This window comes from Corvus hawaiiensis, chromosome 3 (assembly GCF_020740725.1).
Source record: "Corvus hawaiiensis isolate bCorHaw1 chromosome 3, bCorHaw1.pri.cur, whole genome shotgun sequence".
Taxonomy (NCBI): Eukaryota; Metazoa; Chordata; class Aves; order Passeriformes; family Corvidae; genus Corvus; species Corvus hawaiiensis.
Window position 1 is genome coordinate 50543836 of NC_063215.1, and position 20796 is coordinate 50564631.

At 43.5% G+C, this 20796-nt stretch overlaps 1 protein-coding gene across 1 annotated transcript; it reads left to right on the forward strand.

Moving 5' to 3' along the window:
- Positions 1-14803: 14803 nt before the first annotated feature.
- LOC125322411 (calcium homeostasis modulator protein 6-like) lies at positions 14804-18215 on the forward strand. The gene is given in 3 exon segments (XM_048296082.1): positions 14804-15230; positions 15232-15453; positions 17305-18215. Coding segments are annotated over 3 exon segments (888 nt in total). The 5' UTR covers positions 14804-14924; the 3' UTR covers positions 17665-18215.
- Positions 18216-20796: the final 2581 nt, after the last annotated feature.

Below are 20796 nucleotides of genomic sequence, written 5' to 3' on the forward strand. Positions count from 1 at the left end.
TTGTATGGCACCCAGCAGCAAAGCTATTTTTTGCTCCCTATTTTAAATGGAGTAACAAGACTGAGGTGTTTCTGGCACATGCCTCTGCTCCCATTCTTATTCCACTTCTTTTTCATTTCTGAAAATGTTCATTTTCTGCATCTCTGGCCACAGGAAAAAGTGGCTATCCAAGAAATGGGTATATGTGGGTGGGCTCCTACACTCATCTGAGACCCTGCTGACTTGACTCAATTTCTCTTCAATAGCTGCTGTTCAGTCATGTATGCTTCATTTCAGGGCTGCAGTCTAATTTAGTCTAAAGTTCATTCACTGTATTCTGAACAAAGTGAATGGCAATTCAGACCACAGGTAGTGGTGTATATGTTTGAGGGTGGAAGTGGAATCTTGTTCTTAGATTTTTTTAATGATTTTTTTGAGTCCAGCCAAAAAATGTCTATGTTATATATATCATTGTGACTCAAGGAAGCAAAGGGAAAGGAGCTTTATTACTTCATTTCTTAAAACTTGTAAGATCAAAGCTTACTCTGAAGAATTATATGTCTGAAATACATCACATTCTTCTGTTGGCCTATGTATTTTCCACTGATGAAAAGCATTTTCTCAGTGTTTGAAAGTACGGAGTTTGGAAAATAGCCATGTTTCTGCACCGGGACATTACATTCACATTTATTTGGTCTGCAAAAGGCTGAGTTGGGATCAAACACACTTTTGTCTAACTTTAATCCCTTTGCTCTGGCTAGTCTGTTAAAATCAGTAGGGTAACTTCAGGCTGGTAAGTCAGACTGAGCTAATGAAGCCAAGATGTCATTTTCTGTCCTTTCTTGGCAGCTGACTCCAGGAGCTCTCGGCAGCAGAAATCCCGTGCTGGATATGTCTGTACTGTCACCAGTATAGAGACTGTTTTACAAATAAGTTCAACCTTGAAACAAATAATGTCAAAGCACTTCAAAAAAAGAGCCCTGGACCCTCTTAAGGAAGGAACAAAATGATTACCTGCTTCAGGCAGGGGAGCTGGACCAAATGACACAATATACGAGTGCACTTCTTCAACGAAATGCATGCATAGCATTTTCCCCAGATGCTACCTTTCCTGCCAGGTTCTTCAGGCTCATAAAGAAAAACAGCATTCATAGCATTTATGATGATTTTCCAGAAGTTCAGGATGCAGAGAAAAATTTCTAGCTGAAATGCATTATTGTATAAGACATTTAGCATGATGTTGTGGCCTTTTCCCCCTTTGACTTGTGCCCAAAACCATCAATGATTTTACTGGTTTCATTCCTAACTGACCCTGGAACAATCAAGAGGAAAACTGTCCCACTCCAACCCCCGGGGTTGTGTTACCATGAACAATAATCCATAACAAGTATATATGAGTTTATGACTGTCCTTAAAATATTGACATACATTTTTTCACCAAACATTCCATACTCAGCCTAGCTTCGTACCTATCACCAGTTTGAAGCCATTCTTCAAGGAGGTGGAATTATTCTAAAATCACGAGCATAAAACCCCTGGTTTCCCACTTTGTCTTCATTAAAACTGTAGCACACGAAGCGAGGAATGCCAGGAAAGCTGGGCCCATTGGATATGCCTACAGGAAATGCCAGTGAAGAAAACCTGAGGAGGATTGGGGCATGGAAACTTCCCTACACTGTCACACTGCTGTGAGAGCGAGCTAGATGAATTTGCCCTGTGGCAAGAGGGAAAAAGTGATCAGCGTATGCATTTCTTTTTATCCCTAAAGAGCAGGACTATCCTTGGGATGAGAAGCTGAACTCTTTGGGACATGCTAGGGAAGGCCAAGTTTCTCCATGACCTAGTAAAGATGTTAAAGCAGTTATAGTAGATTTTTGCTATTAATTGTAGTTTAGAACTATATTCACTTCTCTCATGCTTGTCCTTTTTTATATGGCCTCTTATTTTGATCAACTGAAGTAATTGTATTCTTTCACTTATTACATTTGTCATGGAGTTTCCTCTGGTGGTCCCAACTGCAGGTTGGTAGCAATGGGAAAATGGGCAGATGACCAGAGTCCCTGGGAGGGCACTTGAAGAACTCTGCCTTTATGGAAGCTAGAGGAATATAGAAAATGTTCAATAATGCTATAAAATACAGCTGCAAATGCCATGCAAGTAAAATGACAATGATGATGGAGTATTTGAACATTACAGAATAAATGAGGGCAGACAGAGAGACTCGGAAAGTTACTGCTGACATAAAATATAGGCAACTGGGAATACTTTCTCCTTATGTCCCATATATCATTCTTTCCTTTTGAATCATATCTTCCCATTAAAAAAAATGGAAAGTGCACATACAAGTGCTGTTGAGTGTAATAGAGTTCAGCCTTTAATACAAGCCAGACATAGTTACCACAGAGTCTGACACAGCTTGTACAGTTGTGGTGAGCTGAAACAGGTTGGGTATTTTGTAGCTAAAGATTAGATTGATTAGAAAAAATATATGAGCAAAGGAAGTTGAGGATCAGAAGCCAGAAACTTTTCAATTCTTTGACAACTTTGAAATGGATAGGGTCTTAATTCTTGGGCTCCATTACTGTTAGAAAATATTCTATAAGCGAAAAAGTTTTGGCAGCAAAGGAACCCAAGATGGGAAACTGGAGACAGTGATGTACTACCACAAACTAAAGAACTAGTTAATTTGTTCAAGTTTAAAAAGAGAAAGAAGGATGAATTGAATGGAGAAGTACAAAGCATGTTTTGTAGCACATGATCAGCCACCATTAGGACACACACATATGCACACACAGAGTGGAGCAGATCAAATCTGTTTGATAGGGCAAGGGGCAATGGCTTTAAGATGAAAGCAGATTTAGATTAGATATCAGGAAGAAACTCTTTACTGTGAGGGTGGTGAGGCTCTGGAACAGGTTGCCCAGAGAGGTTCTGCCCCATCCCTGGAAGTGTTCAAGACCAGACAGGATGGGGCCCTAAGTACCCTGGTCTAGTGGAAGGTTCCCAGCACATGGCAGGAGGGTTGAAACTGTGTGATCTTTCAAGTCCCTTCCAACCAAGACCATCCTATGACTCTATGACCTCTCAGCTGTGCAGCAACTCCAAGGCAGCAAGTTGCCATGGTAAAACCTGACGAAAGCAAGGACACATGGAATACAAAACATCTGTAATAAGAGTATACAAATAATTTGGGTTTAATGTGCTTAAATTTGCAAAGTCATTTTATGGTATTTCATTTTCCATAGTAAATGAAAAAGACTGAGCTTTTCTTTCTTAGAACTGACTAGTTAACTACCCAGGGTGATTTACCTGATTACTCTTAACTGTAATCTGCCTCACCAAGGCTACTTAATTTCATCATAAAACATGACAACTTCTACCTTTCAAATCCTATGTTTCTATCCATATTTTCTTATAAGATCAGCAAATATTTGTCACTTAATCCACAGACAGAATCACACAGGTTTATTAATGGCTCATATAGACTGTAGATTGAACAGTAAAACCCTCATACAGCTGGTTGCTGCAGGACATTTGGACTGGGTCACAGGACCTTCCCCATACAGAAATGAGACCTGTAGTGGACCCATAGTGTTAAAAGAGCAGCAGTAAGTAACGGCAAGGAAAAATTAGTGCCATGGCTTATGTGACTCTGTACCAGAGCTCACCCGTCAGAGCCTCCTTCAGAGCCACACTTGGTTTTCCAGACCTGTTTCCTTCCTACCCGCTAAAACTCATTTTCAGCCAAAAATTGCTAATAAATGTAATGCCTTAAAATAGCAGTATAATGTACACAAATGCTTGTAAGCTGTGCAGGCCCAGGCACAGTGCTACTTCTCAGGCTGCTGTTCTACTAAGTATTAGTACTATTAATGATTTATGTGGTGCCACTGAGCTGTGTGACGCTTCACAAACTTGTAAGAAGGCCGGTTCAACCATAAAGTCAGAATAACTTCCTCAGTTTCACAAAGTGAGGCAATGAGCCTCCAGGGGAGGTGAGTCCACCTGGAGGGTAGGTGCAGATCTGCTTGTGGACACGACCTCCAACACGTTAAGCATTAATTTCACCCGCAATGAGACAAAAGGCATTACAAGAATTTTCCTAGAATAAAAAAGACTATTTATCCATGTGTCTTTCTGAACTGGAGGAATGCAGCTTACACCTCTTTCAGTTGAAGAAGCAAGTCCGGTTCTTATAAGCGGAAAACCAGTGCAGAGGTGCTCTTTTCCATTGCAACCATGAAGAGGGAGTTGAGCTTGATAAGACTAATGGGAGTAATTTAGGACAGGATGGGCCTTGGATGTAACAGCTAGAAGGAGAATGACTTGTAGGAAACCAAAACCAGTCATTTGCTATTCTGAACCAGTAGAAAATGTTCCAGCAAGAAAAAATATTTTAAAAGAACCTATTGTAAGGACTTACTAACATAACTAAAACAATATCTGCACAATATGTACTGGTAAAGCCCTTCAGTGCCCATACACACACTTGTACCTGCTGTATTTGTAACCAGTCTTATGCACTTCATTGAACCACAGAATTAGTTCAGGGTACAGCTTTTTCAACCTAGAAAATGTTTGAGAATTGTTCATCTGCAAATGAAAGGATAGAAGTTAAAATGGCAAGGAGAAAATAAAATATTAAACAAGTCCACTTGTTTTCAGCTGAGCCCTTCATTTTAACAAAGAATATTTCAAAACAGAAAGATGTTTCAAATGAAAAAAATAACCTTTTGTTCTAAAAATGTCCATCTTTTAAATTCTCACACTGTTCCCATCCCCCTTGGAAGACATGAAATTTAATGCAAATCAGTGTAAAAACAACCATTTAATTGGAATTCTGGGTCCTTTAACAGAAAACTGGTTTTCTGAATACTTTCCATATAATGCTTTGCAGCTGTTGTGGCCAGACAAGTGTTAATTTAGAGGGCAAAAAAAAGCTGCCCTGGGAGAAGAGAGCTCTGAGTGAATGGGGGTTCTGTATCTCCCCAGCCCCACAGCTCCTTGCACCCAGGAGCCCCCTTGGGCCGCTCCCCAGCTCCCAAAGCTGCCACTGGCTGGGCTCACCCTGGACACTCCTGCACCCCACTTAGCTCTCAGCACAGCTGCTCCCCACTGCTCAACTAGGGTGGTCTCTCTTCCCTCACCCACAGCTCTCTGTGAATATTTACTGGAAACGTGTTTTCTTGGAGGAGGGTTAATCCTTTTTCATGCAGAGCTCCCCTCCTTTTTTTGCAGGAAGCTTGTTCCTGAAATCGTATTTTATTACAGATAAATAAAGCACTGGTAAAATTAGGCTCAGAAGCAGAAGCAGCAGGGTTTCTTGGCTCTATGCTTTCCCTGTGTGGTCGTAATCTGTTCCAGAGAGCTGCCTCTGGTCCTTTGGCTCTTTTGTGTAACCAGTGGTTGCTGGAGGCAGCCCATGTCCCGGTCTTTGTAAGGAGGTGCCCTTGCAGCAATTTTACCTTGCATCTGTTTTTTCTGCCATGCTGACAAAGAATCATAGAATCATCAAAAAGTTTGGCTGGAAGGGTCCTTGAAGATCATCCAGTTCCACCCCCCCTCCTATAGGCAGGGACAATTTCCACAAGACAAAGTTGCTTAAAACCTCATCCAACCTGTCCTGGAACACTTCCAGGGATGAGGCATCTGCTAGGACTTTTTCCAGCATGGTGAATTCTGGTTTCAAGGTTTGCTAACTTCTGTCTCTAGCTGCCTCTAAGTAAAAATCATGGTAACAGTATTTGTCAATAATGCAAAGTTATTCTTGATATTTAAAAATGAACCACTGCTTTAAAGAACTGGAGAGATACTTTCTTAGGCTGCCAACCAAAAAGCAAAATGGCAGGTCTAATTCAGTATAGAAGAAGTGGTGTTCAAACTGAAACCAAATCCTACCTTCATATATACACTGATGGACTCTGAGCTTGCTGAGGTTATCCCTCAAGGACTGAAGGGGTTTTTTTATTATAAAGCATATCTTGCTAAAATATTGATTCATGGATGATCAAAACAAAATTAAAATTCTGGAAATTATTTCAAGGAAATAGAAACCAAATGTCAGTGTGCCTTTGTAGCAAACTGTGATTCAGTTGCATCTTCAAGGCACTGGAAATCTGGTATACTTCCTATTTCCTCTCATGTGAAAAAGGATACCTGAATCCTAAAGAACAGTTCAGGTGGCAACATGGATAACAAAAGTATGCAATATCAGATGAGGAATGACTATATTAGGGGCTCCCCAGCCTGGGAAAGAGGGGGCTATGGTGAAGGTGTACAAGACCATGAGCTGATGGAGACACCAAGGATCTATCCTTTTTTTCTCTTTCCCTTCCAGATCTTGGGGGCATCAAATGGGATGGTGTCAGGTTCGAATGAAGGTTAAGCAGACTTGCTATACAATATTTTGGGTGTCAGTAAGTCTGCATGGGTTAAAACAACAGGTGTTAGATACAAGGAAATCCCTGAAATCACACAGGGTGTGAGTGCATTGCCAAGCTTCCTTTCCTTGTCCCTGTTCTTCCCACTCAGCTATTGGCTGTAGCTGAGATGTGGCCAGACTAACCTTCAGCCTGATCCATTCTTTCTGGTTTTACATCCTTTTTTGCTTGCTATGTCATTGTAGTACACTGCTGCATAATAACAAAGTCTTCTCCAGGCCAAGGCAAGCATTTCATTTAGCAGCACCTTTTCCTCTGCAGCAGCAGCAGCTCAGTACTGAGCACAGCACAACTGGTGCAAGCCTGGCAGCCACCTGAACCAGTGCTGCCTGCTCTGGAGCCTCTATGCCATCCTCTCAGCTGCCCAAAAGCTGAACTGGGAACTGTGAATTTTAAAATCCCAGACCTCCAAAACACCAATTTTTTTTTATTAGAGCTTATCAGGCTGTTGGGGTTTTAGGAGCTCTCCTGGCTTTTCTTCTGTTAAAGGAATTTTGCCCATACATGTTGCCAGGGGAACAAATTACTGGGTGCTTAAGGAAAACAAAAGAGCTGGCTACTCTTTTGTTTTCACCTGAGTGTGTGGGGGCAGTTTGGTCTCTGGCGTTAGGACAGAAAGGAGTCTGCTTTCTTCGGCTGCTTTTTCCTTCTGCTGGAGAAACCCCGGGATCCCAAGCCCACCTTCCCTGCCCCGCTTGGAGCCGGGCTGTGGCTGCCCTGCCCCACCCTTGCTTCGAGCCTTCGCTACGTTGTAGCCCTGCTCGCTCTGCCTGCCCAGACCTCCGGGGGGTTCCCCGTTTGGATACATCGCATCTGCCATCCGGGATTTGTGCTCGTCCCTGCCATTCCAGCCTGCTGTTCCAGCCTGCTGTTCCCGAGGGTCCAGCCGGACACCGGGATCGGCTGCCCAGGGGTTTGTGAAGTTTTTTTGTTCCATCCCTCCCCGGGATCCCAGGGCACCGGTGCCGCGTGCTCCCCGAGCTCGCTCCGGAGCGCCCCCTGCAGCCGCGGGGGAACCATCGCACCTGCCCTGCTCACCGGGAGCCGCCAGCGCCCCTGCCGGCTGCGAGCGGAACTGCACCCGAGGGGAAAGGGCCCGACAGCCGAGAAGGCTGGCACTGGGTTTGTGATTGTTTGCTGTTACTGCCATAGTTATTTGTTGGGGAAGATGAAACAGGAAAGCCTTGGAAATATGATTGCCTGACAAAAGATTTTGGGAATATGAAAACTACAGGCAACATCGAAATGAAAGCCACTTTTGAAATACCAGGTCTTAGTTACTGAACAACTAGAAAACAATGGTATGGCCACTGAAGTAATCCCCTCTTGATGGAACAATACCCTCTGCTTGCAAACAGGTCCAAGGGTCAGAGCAGACCCTACTAGCTCAGCAGAAGGGGTCCAAAGAGTAGTTTTTAGAAGTTAAGATGTAACACTCTATGGTAATATAAGAACTCTTATAGGCTGTATGTAAATGCTATAGGATTTGTATCTTGTATTAGATTGGTTAGTGACAATTAGAATATTCAGTGCAGAAGATGATTTATTGTATTGTAACCAGGACTTCAGACATTCTCATTCTCATTCTCACTTCTATTCATTCTCTCTTCTATTCATTCCTCTCTTCCACTTCTACTCTTGCTCCTACTCTCTCTCTCTCTCACCCGTTCACTCTCTTGCTCTCTTGGGCCTGCTCAGAGCTGAGTCTACCAGCTCTGAGCAGTGCCCCAATACCCACGCCTTTTACAATAAACCGGCTGTGTCCCAAGACCTGCCTATAGAGATCTCTCGTCTCCATCCGTCACCGTCTACGTCCGGCCGTCCTGACAGGACCCCAGAACCCCCGAAACCTACAGTCTGGCGCCCAACGTGATTGCCGAACCCACACCCAGCACCTGCAGCCTGGCGCACAACGTGATTGAACGCCCGGTTCAGCTTTCTCCATCTGTAGGACTTTTCTCCATGGACGGTAACTAAAAGACCAGTTATAGCCACCTAGAACTTGTCGTGAGCACGGCATACCGATGCTGCGCATTGTAATAGCTGGAGCTCTGTAATTCTGCTGAGGCAGCCTTCGAGCACGGGGATTACCTGGAGCTTTTGGAGGCAATTGCCTGGCAGTCCTCGAGCACGGGCCGCCACTGCTGCGCAGCGGCCCCCTGGAGCTCTTTGAGGAGGTCTGCCGTATCACCCCTCGAGCATGGACACGCTGCTAAGCAGTACTGACCGGAGCTCTGCGGAGGGAAATCTGCCGCACGCCCCGAGCACAGGCGAGTAGTGCTCAGCACCGCCCGCGCTGGAGCTCAGTGCGGACCCACCCGTGAGGTCCTGAGCACGGAAAGCCGTTGCCAAGCGACGCCTGAAACCGGAGCTCTGGGAAAGGACCGAAAAGCAGCATCCTGACTGCCGAGTGGAGTGCCTGGCCAGCCCCGCACGACAGACATCTGAGTAAGGACGCTGCTCCTGCGACATCACCTAAGTGAGTATCATACTGGTCTAAAAAATGGGACAAACCCACTCTGCCCATGGGAACTGCGGAACAAATACCACCGCGCCGTTTCTCAGTTGCTCCTGAAAGTCCTGAGGTTCTATGGGTTCAACACATAAGTCAACAACGACCAATGCTAACTTGTGAATTGTCAAATGGTGGGATTCAAGTTAACATCAAGGGGATGATTGATACGGGGGCAGATGTTTCTGTTATCTCTTATTATCATTGGCCGACAGATTGGAAATTAATAACCCCCCCAGGCGCTCTCACAGGCATTGGAGGTGTCACTCCATGCCTGCGGAGCGAATCTGTCATCAGTATTACAGGACCACAAGGGAAAAAGGCATTGATCCGTCCCTATGTAGTGCAGAAACCCATCACAGTGTGGGGAAGAGATTTGCTCTCTGAATGGGGAGCCAAAATTGAACTGGATTTTTCATAGGGGCCACTAAAGCACTCAGTACTTTAAAACTGACCTGGAAAACTGACACCCCTCTCTGGGTCGACCAGTGGTCCCTGCCAGATCATAAGCTGAGTGCCCTCAAAAAACTAGTGGCTGAACAACTGCAAAAAGGCCACATTAAACCCACTAACAGTCCCTGGAACTCACCTGTGTTTGTAATCCATAAGAAAACTTCTGACACGTGGCGATTGTTACATGATCTCAGAAAAATCAATGCAGTAATTGAAGACATGGGCCCTCTCCAACCTGGCCTGCCCAGCCTTTCCATGATCCCAAGAAATTGGCCGCTTGTAATTATCGATCTAAAAGACTGTTTCTTCAACATCCCACTGCATCCAGACGATGCTCCTCGTTTTGCCTTTTCCGTTCCAAGTACAAACCTGCAAGAGCCGCTTCAAAGGTATCATTGGCTAGTCTTGCCTCAAGGCATGAAGAACTCACCGACTCTTTGCCAACATTTTGTAGCCCGTGCTTTGTCCCCAGTCCGTGAGCAATTCCCGCAATCAGTTATTCTCCACTACATGGATGATTTGCTCATCGCAGCGTCAACACAAAAACAAATGGAAGAAACTCGTAACAGTGTTGTTGCTGAAATCAGAAAGGCTGGACTGGTGATCTCCGAATCAAAAATACAAGAGACTGCTCCCTGGAAATATCTAGGATGGAAACTAACAGAACAGTCTATTACACCTCAAAAAATACAAATTCGAACTGATGTTCATACCTTGCAGGACTTGCATCGGCTCTTAGGAGAAATCAATTGGGTCAGGCCTGTGCTAGGAATCACTAATGATGAACTTGCTCCACTCTTTGATTTATTGAGAGGAGACAGTGACATTAAATCCCCTAAATCTCTCACTCCTGAAGCTTGCAAGGCCCTGGAAAAAATTACTGACGCTCTGCAGAACAGGCAGGCACATCGCTGTATTCCTAACAAACCCTTTTTCCTTGCAGTTTTAGGAGAAAAGTTGAGACTGTACGGCCTCATTTTTCAATGGGATTCCTCTCAAATAGAACCACTGTTGATAATTGAATGGGTTTTTCTCCCTTACAGGTCGCCAAAGACAATCCTCACACCTTTAGAAATGATGTCTCAAATCATCATCAAAGGCAGAGCAAGGCTTCTTTCAATAGCAGGTTGTGAATTTGCAATTATTTATTTGCCCATGATTAAATCTTATTTCGATTGGGCAATGCAAAAATCAGAAGACTTGATGTATGCCTTGCTCGATTTTCCAGGCGTTTGCTCTATTCATTACCCAGCACACGGATTAATCAAAGCTAAATTGTGCTACAAAGAAAAACCCCTAATCAGTGAAGAGCCTCTAAATGCGGTCACTATCTTCACTGATGGGTCAGGGCGAACACACAACTCTGTGGTCACATGGCAAAATAAAGATACTAAAGTCTGGAAGCAAGATGTTCAAAAAGTTGAAGGTTCTCCTCAAATTGTTGAATTGGCAGCTGTTGTAAGAGCTTTTCAGCTCTTTCCAGAACCTTTCAACCTAATCACTGACTCAGCATATGTTGCTGGTATTATTAAGAGGATTGAAGGATCAGTTTTAAAGGATGTGAACAACGACAAATTATGTCTTTGGCTCACCTGTCTCTACCAAATTTTATCACACAGAACTAACCCTTATTTCGTTTGCCACATTAGAGCTCATTCTGGTCTTCCAGGATTTATGGCAGAAGGAAACGCACGAGCTGATGCATTGGCATCAGCAGCATCTGATGGAGAAGTTGCAGCAGACATCGAAAATCCTACCTCGGTGTTTGCTACAACTACCTTGCCTAACACTATTGAACAAGCCAAATTAAGTCATGTGTTCTTTCACCAAAATGCACAGGCAATCAAACGAGATTTTCATATTACCCTAGAGCAAGCTCAAAATATTGTACGAGCATGCCCAAACTGCCAGCTTGTTCAACCTATCCCCTCCTCAGGAGCCACCAGCCCACGGGGGTTGGAGAGCTTACAGAAATGGCAAACAGATGTCACTAAGTACCCCTCTTTTGGAAAACTTAAAAATATCCATGTCTCTGTTGATACATTCTCAAATGCAGTCTTCGCTTCTGTGCATACAGGAGAGACAGCTAAGCATGTTTGCCATCATTTTTCACAAGCTTTTTCCTATTTGGGTATCCCACAAGAAATTAAAACTGATAACGGTCCTTCGTATGTTTCACAAGAATTAGCTGCATTCTTAAATGACTGGGGTGTCCGCCATACATTTGGCATTCCCTACTCCCCCACGAGTCAAGGAATAATAGAAAGAACACATCAAACTCTAAAACGCATTTTAGATCAACAGAAAGGGGGAGAAGCCCAGGATACACCTCAAAGGAGGTTGAATAAGGCTTTGTATGTTTATAATTTTTTGAATAGCTCTGCAGAAGAGCCTGATCCCCCCATCTTCAGACATTTCTTAAACAACAAAAAAGCAAAACTGAAAGAGCACCCCCTAGTTTTAATCAAGAATCTAGAATCAGGAAAAATAGAAGGACCATACAATCTTATAACATGGGGGAAGGAGTTTGCATGTGTTTCCACAGGTGGAGAGCTCAAGTGGGTTCCAGCAAAAAACGTGAAGCCATACCACACATCAAAACCTGCCGACGCCTCCACACCAGCCAGTGACCCTGCAAGTGGAAGCCAGGAAGCAAGCACCCAAACCTGAAGTACGCAGAATCACCAGAAGAAAGCGATCTGCCAAAAACAGCTCAAGAAAATAATGGAGCTTTCTCATCTGCGCGCGTGCATGTTGCTTTTATTCTTATGTTTTAGTTTTTATAGTGAAGCTTTACCTGTAAATCAACCAAAGACAAATGTCTGGGTTGCTTTAGCCAAATCTGCAGGCTCCGATACCATCTGTCTATCTGACACAAGCCCTGACAAACCTTTTTCAACCTGTTTAGTTGGAATACCTTTACCAGAAGGTTTTGATAATGTTACTCTTGATAAGTACTGGCCATACGATGATCACATTTCTCCAACTACCAGCCATAAACACCAAACTTATATTGATAACTCTAAAATTGATAAATCTGACCTTCAAGAGCTAGAAATCCTAGGCTCGTTAACTATGGATACCTACTATTTCTTTCACTTTCTAGGAGAAAACGGTCCTCATTTAAATGTTACCCCATATCACCCAGCTTATAGCAATGTAACTTCTTGGTGCAACCAAGCTAAGCTTCTTATATATGACGAACCTCATGCAGATCGTTTTAACAAACTTCCTATTCGATTCCCTAGAGGAATTTGGCTCATCTGTGGAGACAGAGCCTGGCAAGGTATACCTTCAAAAATAGATGGTGGCCCTTGTGCTCTGGGACAACTTACAATTATTGCTCCCAGTGTCAAAGAAGTAATCAAAAAGAAAAACAGAAAAAATTAGATCTTCCTGGGGACATCAGTATGAGAGCGACTGTGATAGTGACTTTCATCCTTGGAACTCTGAAAAATCAATTGTTGCGAGCATTTTTTTTCCTCAGTTAAGTTCCTCAATTGCACTAAAAAGGTTAAACAAGTTGGGGTGTTGGCTCAGCAAGGAGGTAAATGCCACCTCTACTATGATCAGTGATTTGTTAACCGATGAAGAGGCAGTCAGACATGCCACTTTACAAAATAGAGCTGCCATTGATTATCTTTTATTAGCACATGGGCATGGCTGTGAAGATTTTGAAGGATTATGCTGTATGAACTTATCCGATCATTCTGTTTCCATTCACAAACAGTTACAAAACCTAAGGGACCTAGCTAACCAAATTACAACAGATAACTCATCTTGGCTAGACAGTTTGTTTGATGGTTGGAGCTTTGCACCCTGGCTAAGGGAACTCTGTAAAATAGGCTTGATTATTCTAGTAGTAATAATTATAGTTTTAGTAGCAGTACCTTGTATACTTCAGTGTGTGCAAAAAATGATGAGTAGGACTATGTCTAATATCTTAATTGTCCATCGAAAAGGGGAAGATGTTGGGGAAGATGAAACAGGAAAGCCTTGGAAATATGATTGCCTGACAAAAGATTTTGGGAATATGAAAACTACAGGCAACATCGAAATGAAAGCCACTTTTGAAATACCAGGTCTTAGTTACTGAACAACTAGAAAACAATGGTATGGCCGACTGAAGTAATCCCCTCTTGATGGAACAATACCCTCTGCTTGCAAACAGGTCCAAGGGTCAGAGCAGACCCTACTAGCTCAGCAGAAGGGGTCCAAAGAGTAGTTTTTAGAAGTTAAGATGTAACACTCTATGGTAATATAAGAACTCTTATAGGCTGTATGTAAATGCTATAGGATTTGTATCTTGTATTAGATTGGTTAGTGACAATTAGAATATTCAGTGCAGAAGATGATTTATTGTATTGTAACCAGGACTTCAGACATTCTCATTCTCATTCTCACTTCTATTCATTCTCTCTTCTATTCATTCCTCTCTTCCACTTCTACTCTTGCTCCTACTCTCTCTCTCTCTCTCTCTCACCCGTTCACTCTCTTGCTCTCTTGGGCCTGCTCAGAGCTGAGTCTACCAGCTCTGAGCAGTGCCCCAATACCCACGCCTTTTACAATAAACCGGCTGTGTCCCGAGACCTGCCTATAGAGATCTCTCGTCTCCATCCGTCACCGTCTACGTCCGGCCGTCCCGACAGGACCCCAGAACCCCCGAAACCTACATTATTGGTGTTTGTTTGACTGGTTATACACATATAGATATATAATAGTAAAGAACTGTTACTCCTGTTTCCTACATCTTTGCCTAAAAGACCCTTGATTTCAAAATTATAATAACTCGGAGGGAGGGGGGTTGCATCTGCCATTCCAAGGGAGACTCCTGCCTTCCTTAGCAGACACCTGTCTTTTAAACTAAGACACAGGCCTTGCCCTGCAAGACCCAAAGCCTCAGTGGTTTAAAGATTAAACAAACAACAAAGTCTAGCTGCCCTTCCCCTTGGCAAACAAATCCATGACTAAATGTTACTTTAAACTAAAAAAATTTAAGGCTTATATAATTTCCAATATAACTACTTTAAAAAGACAGATTGATTGATTATCTTGGAAAATTGACATGATTATAGTTGAATTTTCTTCCGTAAGAGGAGAAGCCATATTGTATTGCTAAAAATAAGGCAGGATAAAAATCTGTATAGAATTCTGGGTGGTTTTCTCACATTTTAGTCACACTTTGAATCTGCCTCACCGAAAAGCCTCACTAAAAAGATGATGAGATTTAAGCCATTGCTAGTTACAATGCATGTGTGGACAAACGCAGACTATTTTTATAGAAACAACTCTCCTCGTTGTTTTCCTGTTGATAACTGGAGTGGTTTTCTGGTGTGGTCTCTGCTTGACTGTGCAGTAGTCACAGGCTCTTTTACTTCCTCTACGAAGGGCTATTTCTATGCCTCATGGCATCACCACCACAAATAGAAACTGAAAGCTCTGCAAGCCTCTCTAAGCCATGCAAACTGCAGGACACTTATCTCTCTTTTTTCCTTTTCTGACCAAGATTTTGCTCTTCTCAAAGTAAGGGGAGGCAGAAAATGGATAGGTTACGTGAAATACTGGATTTCTGCATCCGCCACCAGACCATTCTGGGCTACAGTGCTGTGTCCCTGCTGACGGCAGCCACCGAGCACATCTTTTCATCTGTGGTGTTCAAGTGTCCCTGCAACTCTGGGAACATGGTGTATGGCTCTTTCTTCCTCTTTGTGCCTGCCTTCATCCTCTTGCTGCTCGGTTACATGGTGAACACCAGGATATGGCACCAGTTGACAGGCGGCTGCTCTCAGGAGAAGGAAAGCAGCACCTCGGAGTCCTGTGCCCATTTCTGCCAGGTGCTGGTGCCAAGTGACAGCCAGAGCCTTGGTGGCCCCTCTCGCGTGGATAGCGGTCGCCCTGCTCGGAGCCAACTCCTACGAGTGTGCAGCCAGTGGGAGCAGCCTGACACAGCGTCTCTTCTGTAAAGATAAAGGCCCTGACTGCCAAGAGAAGCTGTTCAAAATACCCTGTGATGCAGAATTATCAGCACAGATATCAGGTGATGAGCTCAGCCTTCAGGCACAGTCCCAAGTAAAGCCTTGCTGCTCTTCTCACAATATGGGCTTCAACCCTGGCTGCTCAATGTGTAGTGGTGCCTGCCAGGGGTTGTAACCAGTCCTTCTCTCATGTTATATAATATCATGTACCAAAAGCACTCGGCTAGCAAAAATTCATTGGCAAAAAAGCAGTAACAGAGAAGCAATAGGTGTATTTTTATGCTACTTTCTGGTTTTGCATGTTTGCATGGTAATGGCTCGGCACTGTCATTTACAAAACCTCATTCCAAGCTGGGCAGACAACCAGCCTAGAGAACAGGATTTTCCACAGCAAGTTTTCTTCTCAATTAACTTAGACATGGTGTGAGTTCTTCTCCACTTTTATGCCTCTAAATACCCCAAACTTCTGTAAATAAGCATTAGTTGAGGGGAAGCTGAGATCACTAACAGAGAGGAAGCTGATGTCTCCTTGCAACAGAGCTGTTGCAAGGAGACATCTGGAAAGAGAAACAAGTTAGAACAACCTGTTTGACTGTAAATCTCAATGCTTGAACCTCTTAATAATTTCACACTTGTATTCCAGCAGAATAGTTAAAATATATATCTGTCTTCTTAAACTTTCTTGTGCTGAAGGCAAACTGCACTGCATGATCAAAACAGTAACACTCGTGTGGATTTTTTCTTGTTTGGAGTGAAATGAGACCTCCAAATTTTGGCAGCACTTCAGTTTTGTTTCTACATTTGTGTGAATCTTAACTCCAGTAGGAAAATCAGGTTTTGCAACTTTTTCTAAGGAAAATACTATGGGCTGGTTAAGGGAGTTAAGTCTCATAAGAGTTTATAATTACTTGGATTTTTGTAAGTTCCTGTTTAGTACAAACCCTTATTAAAACAAAAAAGTGTTTATATTTGTTAAATACTTAGCATGCTGCTTCTCCAAGAAAAATGCTGGAAAGGGGCAAACTCTATACCATTGAATTCAGACAGGGTAAGAAAGGAGCAAAATCAAGGAAGACTGACTGTTACTGACACTGCAGTGGAATCTAAAAGAAACATTCAGTCAAACTAAAATAGAAAAAGTGTAAGAGGGCTTTATTACTGACCAGTATTTTTAATATCCAATCTACTTTCAACAAAATTAAGAATCAAAAAGAACACAAAGTCCTTTTCTTTTTGCACTCAATACTTTTTCATTTAAAGAAAAAGTAATTCTGAGGTAAAAAAGCATGTTGCAGGATCTCTGCCTGGAGCTTCCAGCTAAATACCCCTGGGTAGAGGAGGGACCAGCATCTACTAGGACACTTGGTTTTGATGGGACCTCTGAGACTTGTCTAAGGATGTTAAAATTAGGTGCAAAACAAGAATTAATTCCCATATTCAACAGTCAAATCTGTGTCCTGCCTACAAAATATACAGGATACAACTTTTCCTCTCTCTTGTCGAAACTGGCTGTTTTAGCAGGCTCAGACATCAGGGGGAGTAGCTACGTTCCACAGGAACACAGCCAGCAGGAGCTCTGATTCACAGCATGAGGCAGACAGGATGATTCTGCACCCTCTGTACCATAAATGTGACTACAACCACAGAAACTGATGGTCAGTATCTTGCCTTAAAAGTTAAGAAAGCTGGATATAAATGAGTAAGTGACTTCTGTCCATCTTCTCTTTTTTGGGTATTCATCCTTAATCTGACAAGATCAGCTCAGGGGTGCAGAAGCTCTGTATGTCTGGCTGAATTGTGTGCATGGGATCCCCTCTTTGGCAGCAAGCAGACAGTTATAGCCACTCCAGGGTGTCTTTGCTTACAGTTTTCTTATTTCTTCAATGTTATGTTCCCACACAGGACCATACAAAACCACCATTAACATATCCATCTTTATTCCAAGCTGATAGGATGGTTCCTGATAGCCAGCATCATGACTGTGGCACTGATCTCAAAATGTGTCAGGCGCTGTTGCTCCTCGGTCAGCTATCTTCAGCACGAGTTCCAGAAAATTTACTCAAAAGAAGAACGGGAAGTCTTTGAGATCAAAGCCAAAGAGCATGCAACGAAGCTGGCAGAAAGAAATACAAATTGCTTTTTTACAACCACTGACCCAGCACCATTTCCAACTCCCAGCAAGGAAGAATGGCGGAAGATTTCATTGCTGTGTACATTTGATTCACAAGAGGTGTATTACGACATGATACACAAGTACACGAGCAAAAAGGGGGGCCAGAGTGCCGAATCCATGGAGGAAGATTAGGATCGCACTGTTTTACCCCTTGTGGATGAAGCCCAGGCAGGTGATTCAGGGTTGTAATGAAACAAATCTTTTGCAATGCTGGCAGTCTTTTAACCTTGCTGATATAAGAAGAGGCTTATTCTCTGCTCTTGCTGAAATCTATGCAAATTGAAGGTGAAAGCTGATAGCTGTAACCCTCAGTAGATTTGCTTTTAAATGTATTTTAATGTTTTTGCTTAAGTACATTTAAATGGGAGTTTTCTTATGTTGTTGTCCATTAAGAGGTGTCACGTATAAAATAATCAGCATCCACAAAGATGTCAGCACGTACTGTGTCAAATTATTACCAAACACCTTAAAAGTGCCTGGCAGATGGAGTGACAATACCAAACCTTATCAAAGAGACAAAAAGGAATGGAAGACTTGAACAGAAATTTAGCTTAGTTTATTAGCTTTCTCTTTACAATGAAGCTTTCAGTGAAGCCTAGGGCAAGCTGTAGATCAAAGTATTTAGCTTTTCTTGAGGGGTTAGGCTTATGCATAATATGGCAGTGTAGGTGAAGCTTATATATTAGCAAACATTAAAAGTACATTTATATATTTAAGGACATTAAAAATCTGCAATCCATATTAGCAAGTAGTAATATTCTTATCAAAGAACATCTAATTATAAGAAATAAAGATACAAGTTTTGAGTGAAAAATATTTAATAAAGTTCACTTTTCTTCTGAAAAGCTTTTGTTTTAAGAGAGCATTTTAGAGACATGAGTCAGATTGTTTGGTCCGGGCTGTCCTTTTACTACTTGCAGAAATCCTCTCTTTCTACACAATAAATTTGGAAAATACTCAGACAGACAGAGAGGAATCCCAAGAAGTTATTTATTACATTCATTTTGCAAGGAAGAAAGAAGGGAAGAGCCTGTTTTAACTGGATGACTATAACAAACTTGGAAGCTTCTTTCTCACTATAAACTGAAAATATAACACATGGTCATGGTTTGACACTGGCCAAACACCAGGCACCCACGACAGCCGCTCACTCACCCTCCTCTGCCACAGCTGGGCAGAGGACATAAGTATTTAAATGAAGGGTTCATAAGTTATGATAAGGACTGGGAGAAAACACTCCAAGGGCAAAACAGGCTTGACTTAGATGGTGAAAATGAATTTATTACCAACAAAATCAGAGGAGGATAATGAGAAGTAAAATACCCCCTTAAAACACCTTTTCTTCCTCCAGTCCCTCCCTCCTTCCCACCAACAGCACAGGGAGACAGGGCATGGGAGTTTGGTGAGTTTGTCACCCGAGTTCTTTTTCCACTGCTCAGGGAGAGGAGTCCTTCCCCCATGAGACCCTGGGACCCTCCCACAGAAGACAGTTCTCCGTGAATTTTCCAACATGGCTCCACTCTCTCGAGCAGGAGTCCACCCAAATCCGCTGCAGCATGAGCCCCTCCCACGGGCACACAGCCCTCCCAAAACTGCTGCACCGTGGCTCTCTCTTTCCACGGGCTGCAGTGCTCCAAGGACAGGCTGCTCCCGCCTGGGAGCAAGGGCCCTCTCTCTCCACCGGCTCTCCCACTGGATCACAGCCTCCTCCAAGTATCCACCCTCTCCGGCATGGGCACCTCCTCCATGGGCTGCGGGTGGATCTCTGCATCCCCCGTGGATCCCCATGGGCTGTAGGGGGACAACCTGCTGCACCATGGTCTGTACCACGGCCTGCAGAGGAACCTCAGCTCCGGTGCCTGGAGCACCTCCACCCCCTCCTTCTCCACTGCCCTTGGTGTCGCCGTGTTGTTTTCCCTCACATGTTCTCACCTCCTCCTCTTCTCTGGCTAGAAAAAACTGTGCATGCCCCACTTTGTTTTGATTTTCTTCTTAAATATGTTATCACAGAGGCATTAGCATACTCTCTAATTGGCCCAGTTTTGGCCAGCAGCATGTCCATCTTCAGAGCCATCAGCCATTGGCTCTGCTGGACATGGTAGAAGCTTCCAGCACCTCCTCACAGAAGCAACCTCTGTGCCCCCCCACTACTAAAAACCAGGCCATGCAAAAACAACACACACATAAAGGCAAAACAAAATTTAATTCTGCATGTAGAAAAGAATTTAAAAAAATTTTCATCATAGTGACTTGCTCAGTGCTCTTTTCCTTCCAAGAAACTTGATGATTATGCGGTAACAGTGCACGCTGGGGGCTGACCTCTTAGAGAGCATCTCTGTAGATAAGGACCTGGGTGTCTTGGTGGGTGATAAGTTGACTATGAGCCAGCAGCGCTCTTGCAGCCAGGAGAGCCAGTGGTGTCCTGTGGTGCATTGGGAAGAGTGTGGCCAGCAGGTCAAGGGAGGTGACCCTCCCCCTCTACTCAGCCCTGGTGAGGCCACATCTGGAGTGCCATGTCCAGTTCTGGGCTCCTCAGTACAAGAAAGACAAAGAGCTACTGGAGAGGGCCCAGCAGAAGGGCCACAGAGATGATTATGGGTCTGGAGCATCTCTCTTATGAGGGGAGACTGTGGGAGCTGGGCCTTTTAGTCTAGAGAAGAGAGGACTGAGAGAGGATCTCATTAATACATCTCGAAGGTGGGTGCCAAGAGGAGGGTGCCAGACTCTTTTCAGTGGTGACCAGCCACAGGAGGAGGAGCAATGGCCACAATCTAAGAAGTTTCACCTCAACATGAGAAGAAGTTCTTTATGCTGAGAGTGGCAGAGCATTGGCACAGGCTGCCCAGGGAGGTCATGGAGTCTCCCTCCCTGGAGACAATCCAAATCCTCTAGGTGATCCTGCCTTGGCAGGTGGGTTGGACTAGATGACCTTCAGAGGTCCCTTCCAACCCTAGCAGTTCTGTAATTCTGTAAGCAAACAAGGGCAGTATAGGTTATTCACTTTCAAGATAATAATAATTTAAAAAGAGAATATTTGGCTAGTGTTGCTGGAAAAAGTAAAAATGGCCATTGCCAATAAAGAACCTTTATTGTGGTCAGCCACATGTCCATCTCAACCAGCTGGTCATAACCAGCAAAAACCCCACTGAGGGCTCTTGCACAGGCAGTGAAATCAGACAAATTCCACAATACCTTTCATCTCTAATTAAAAATTTTTTTTAAAAAAATTAAAAAGGCAGGGAAACTTGTTACTGGTGTACATGT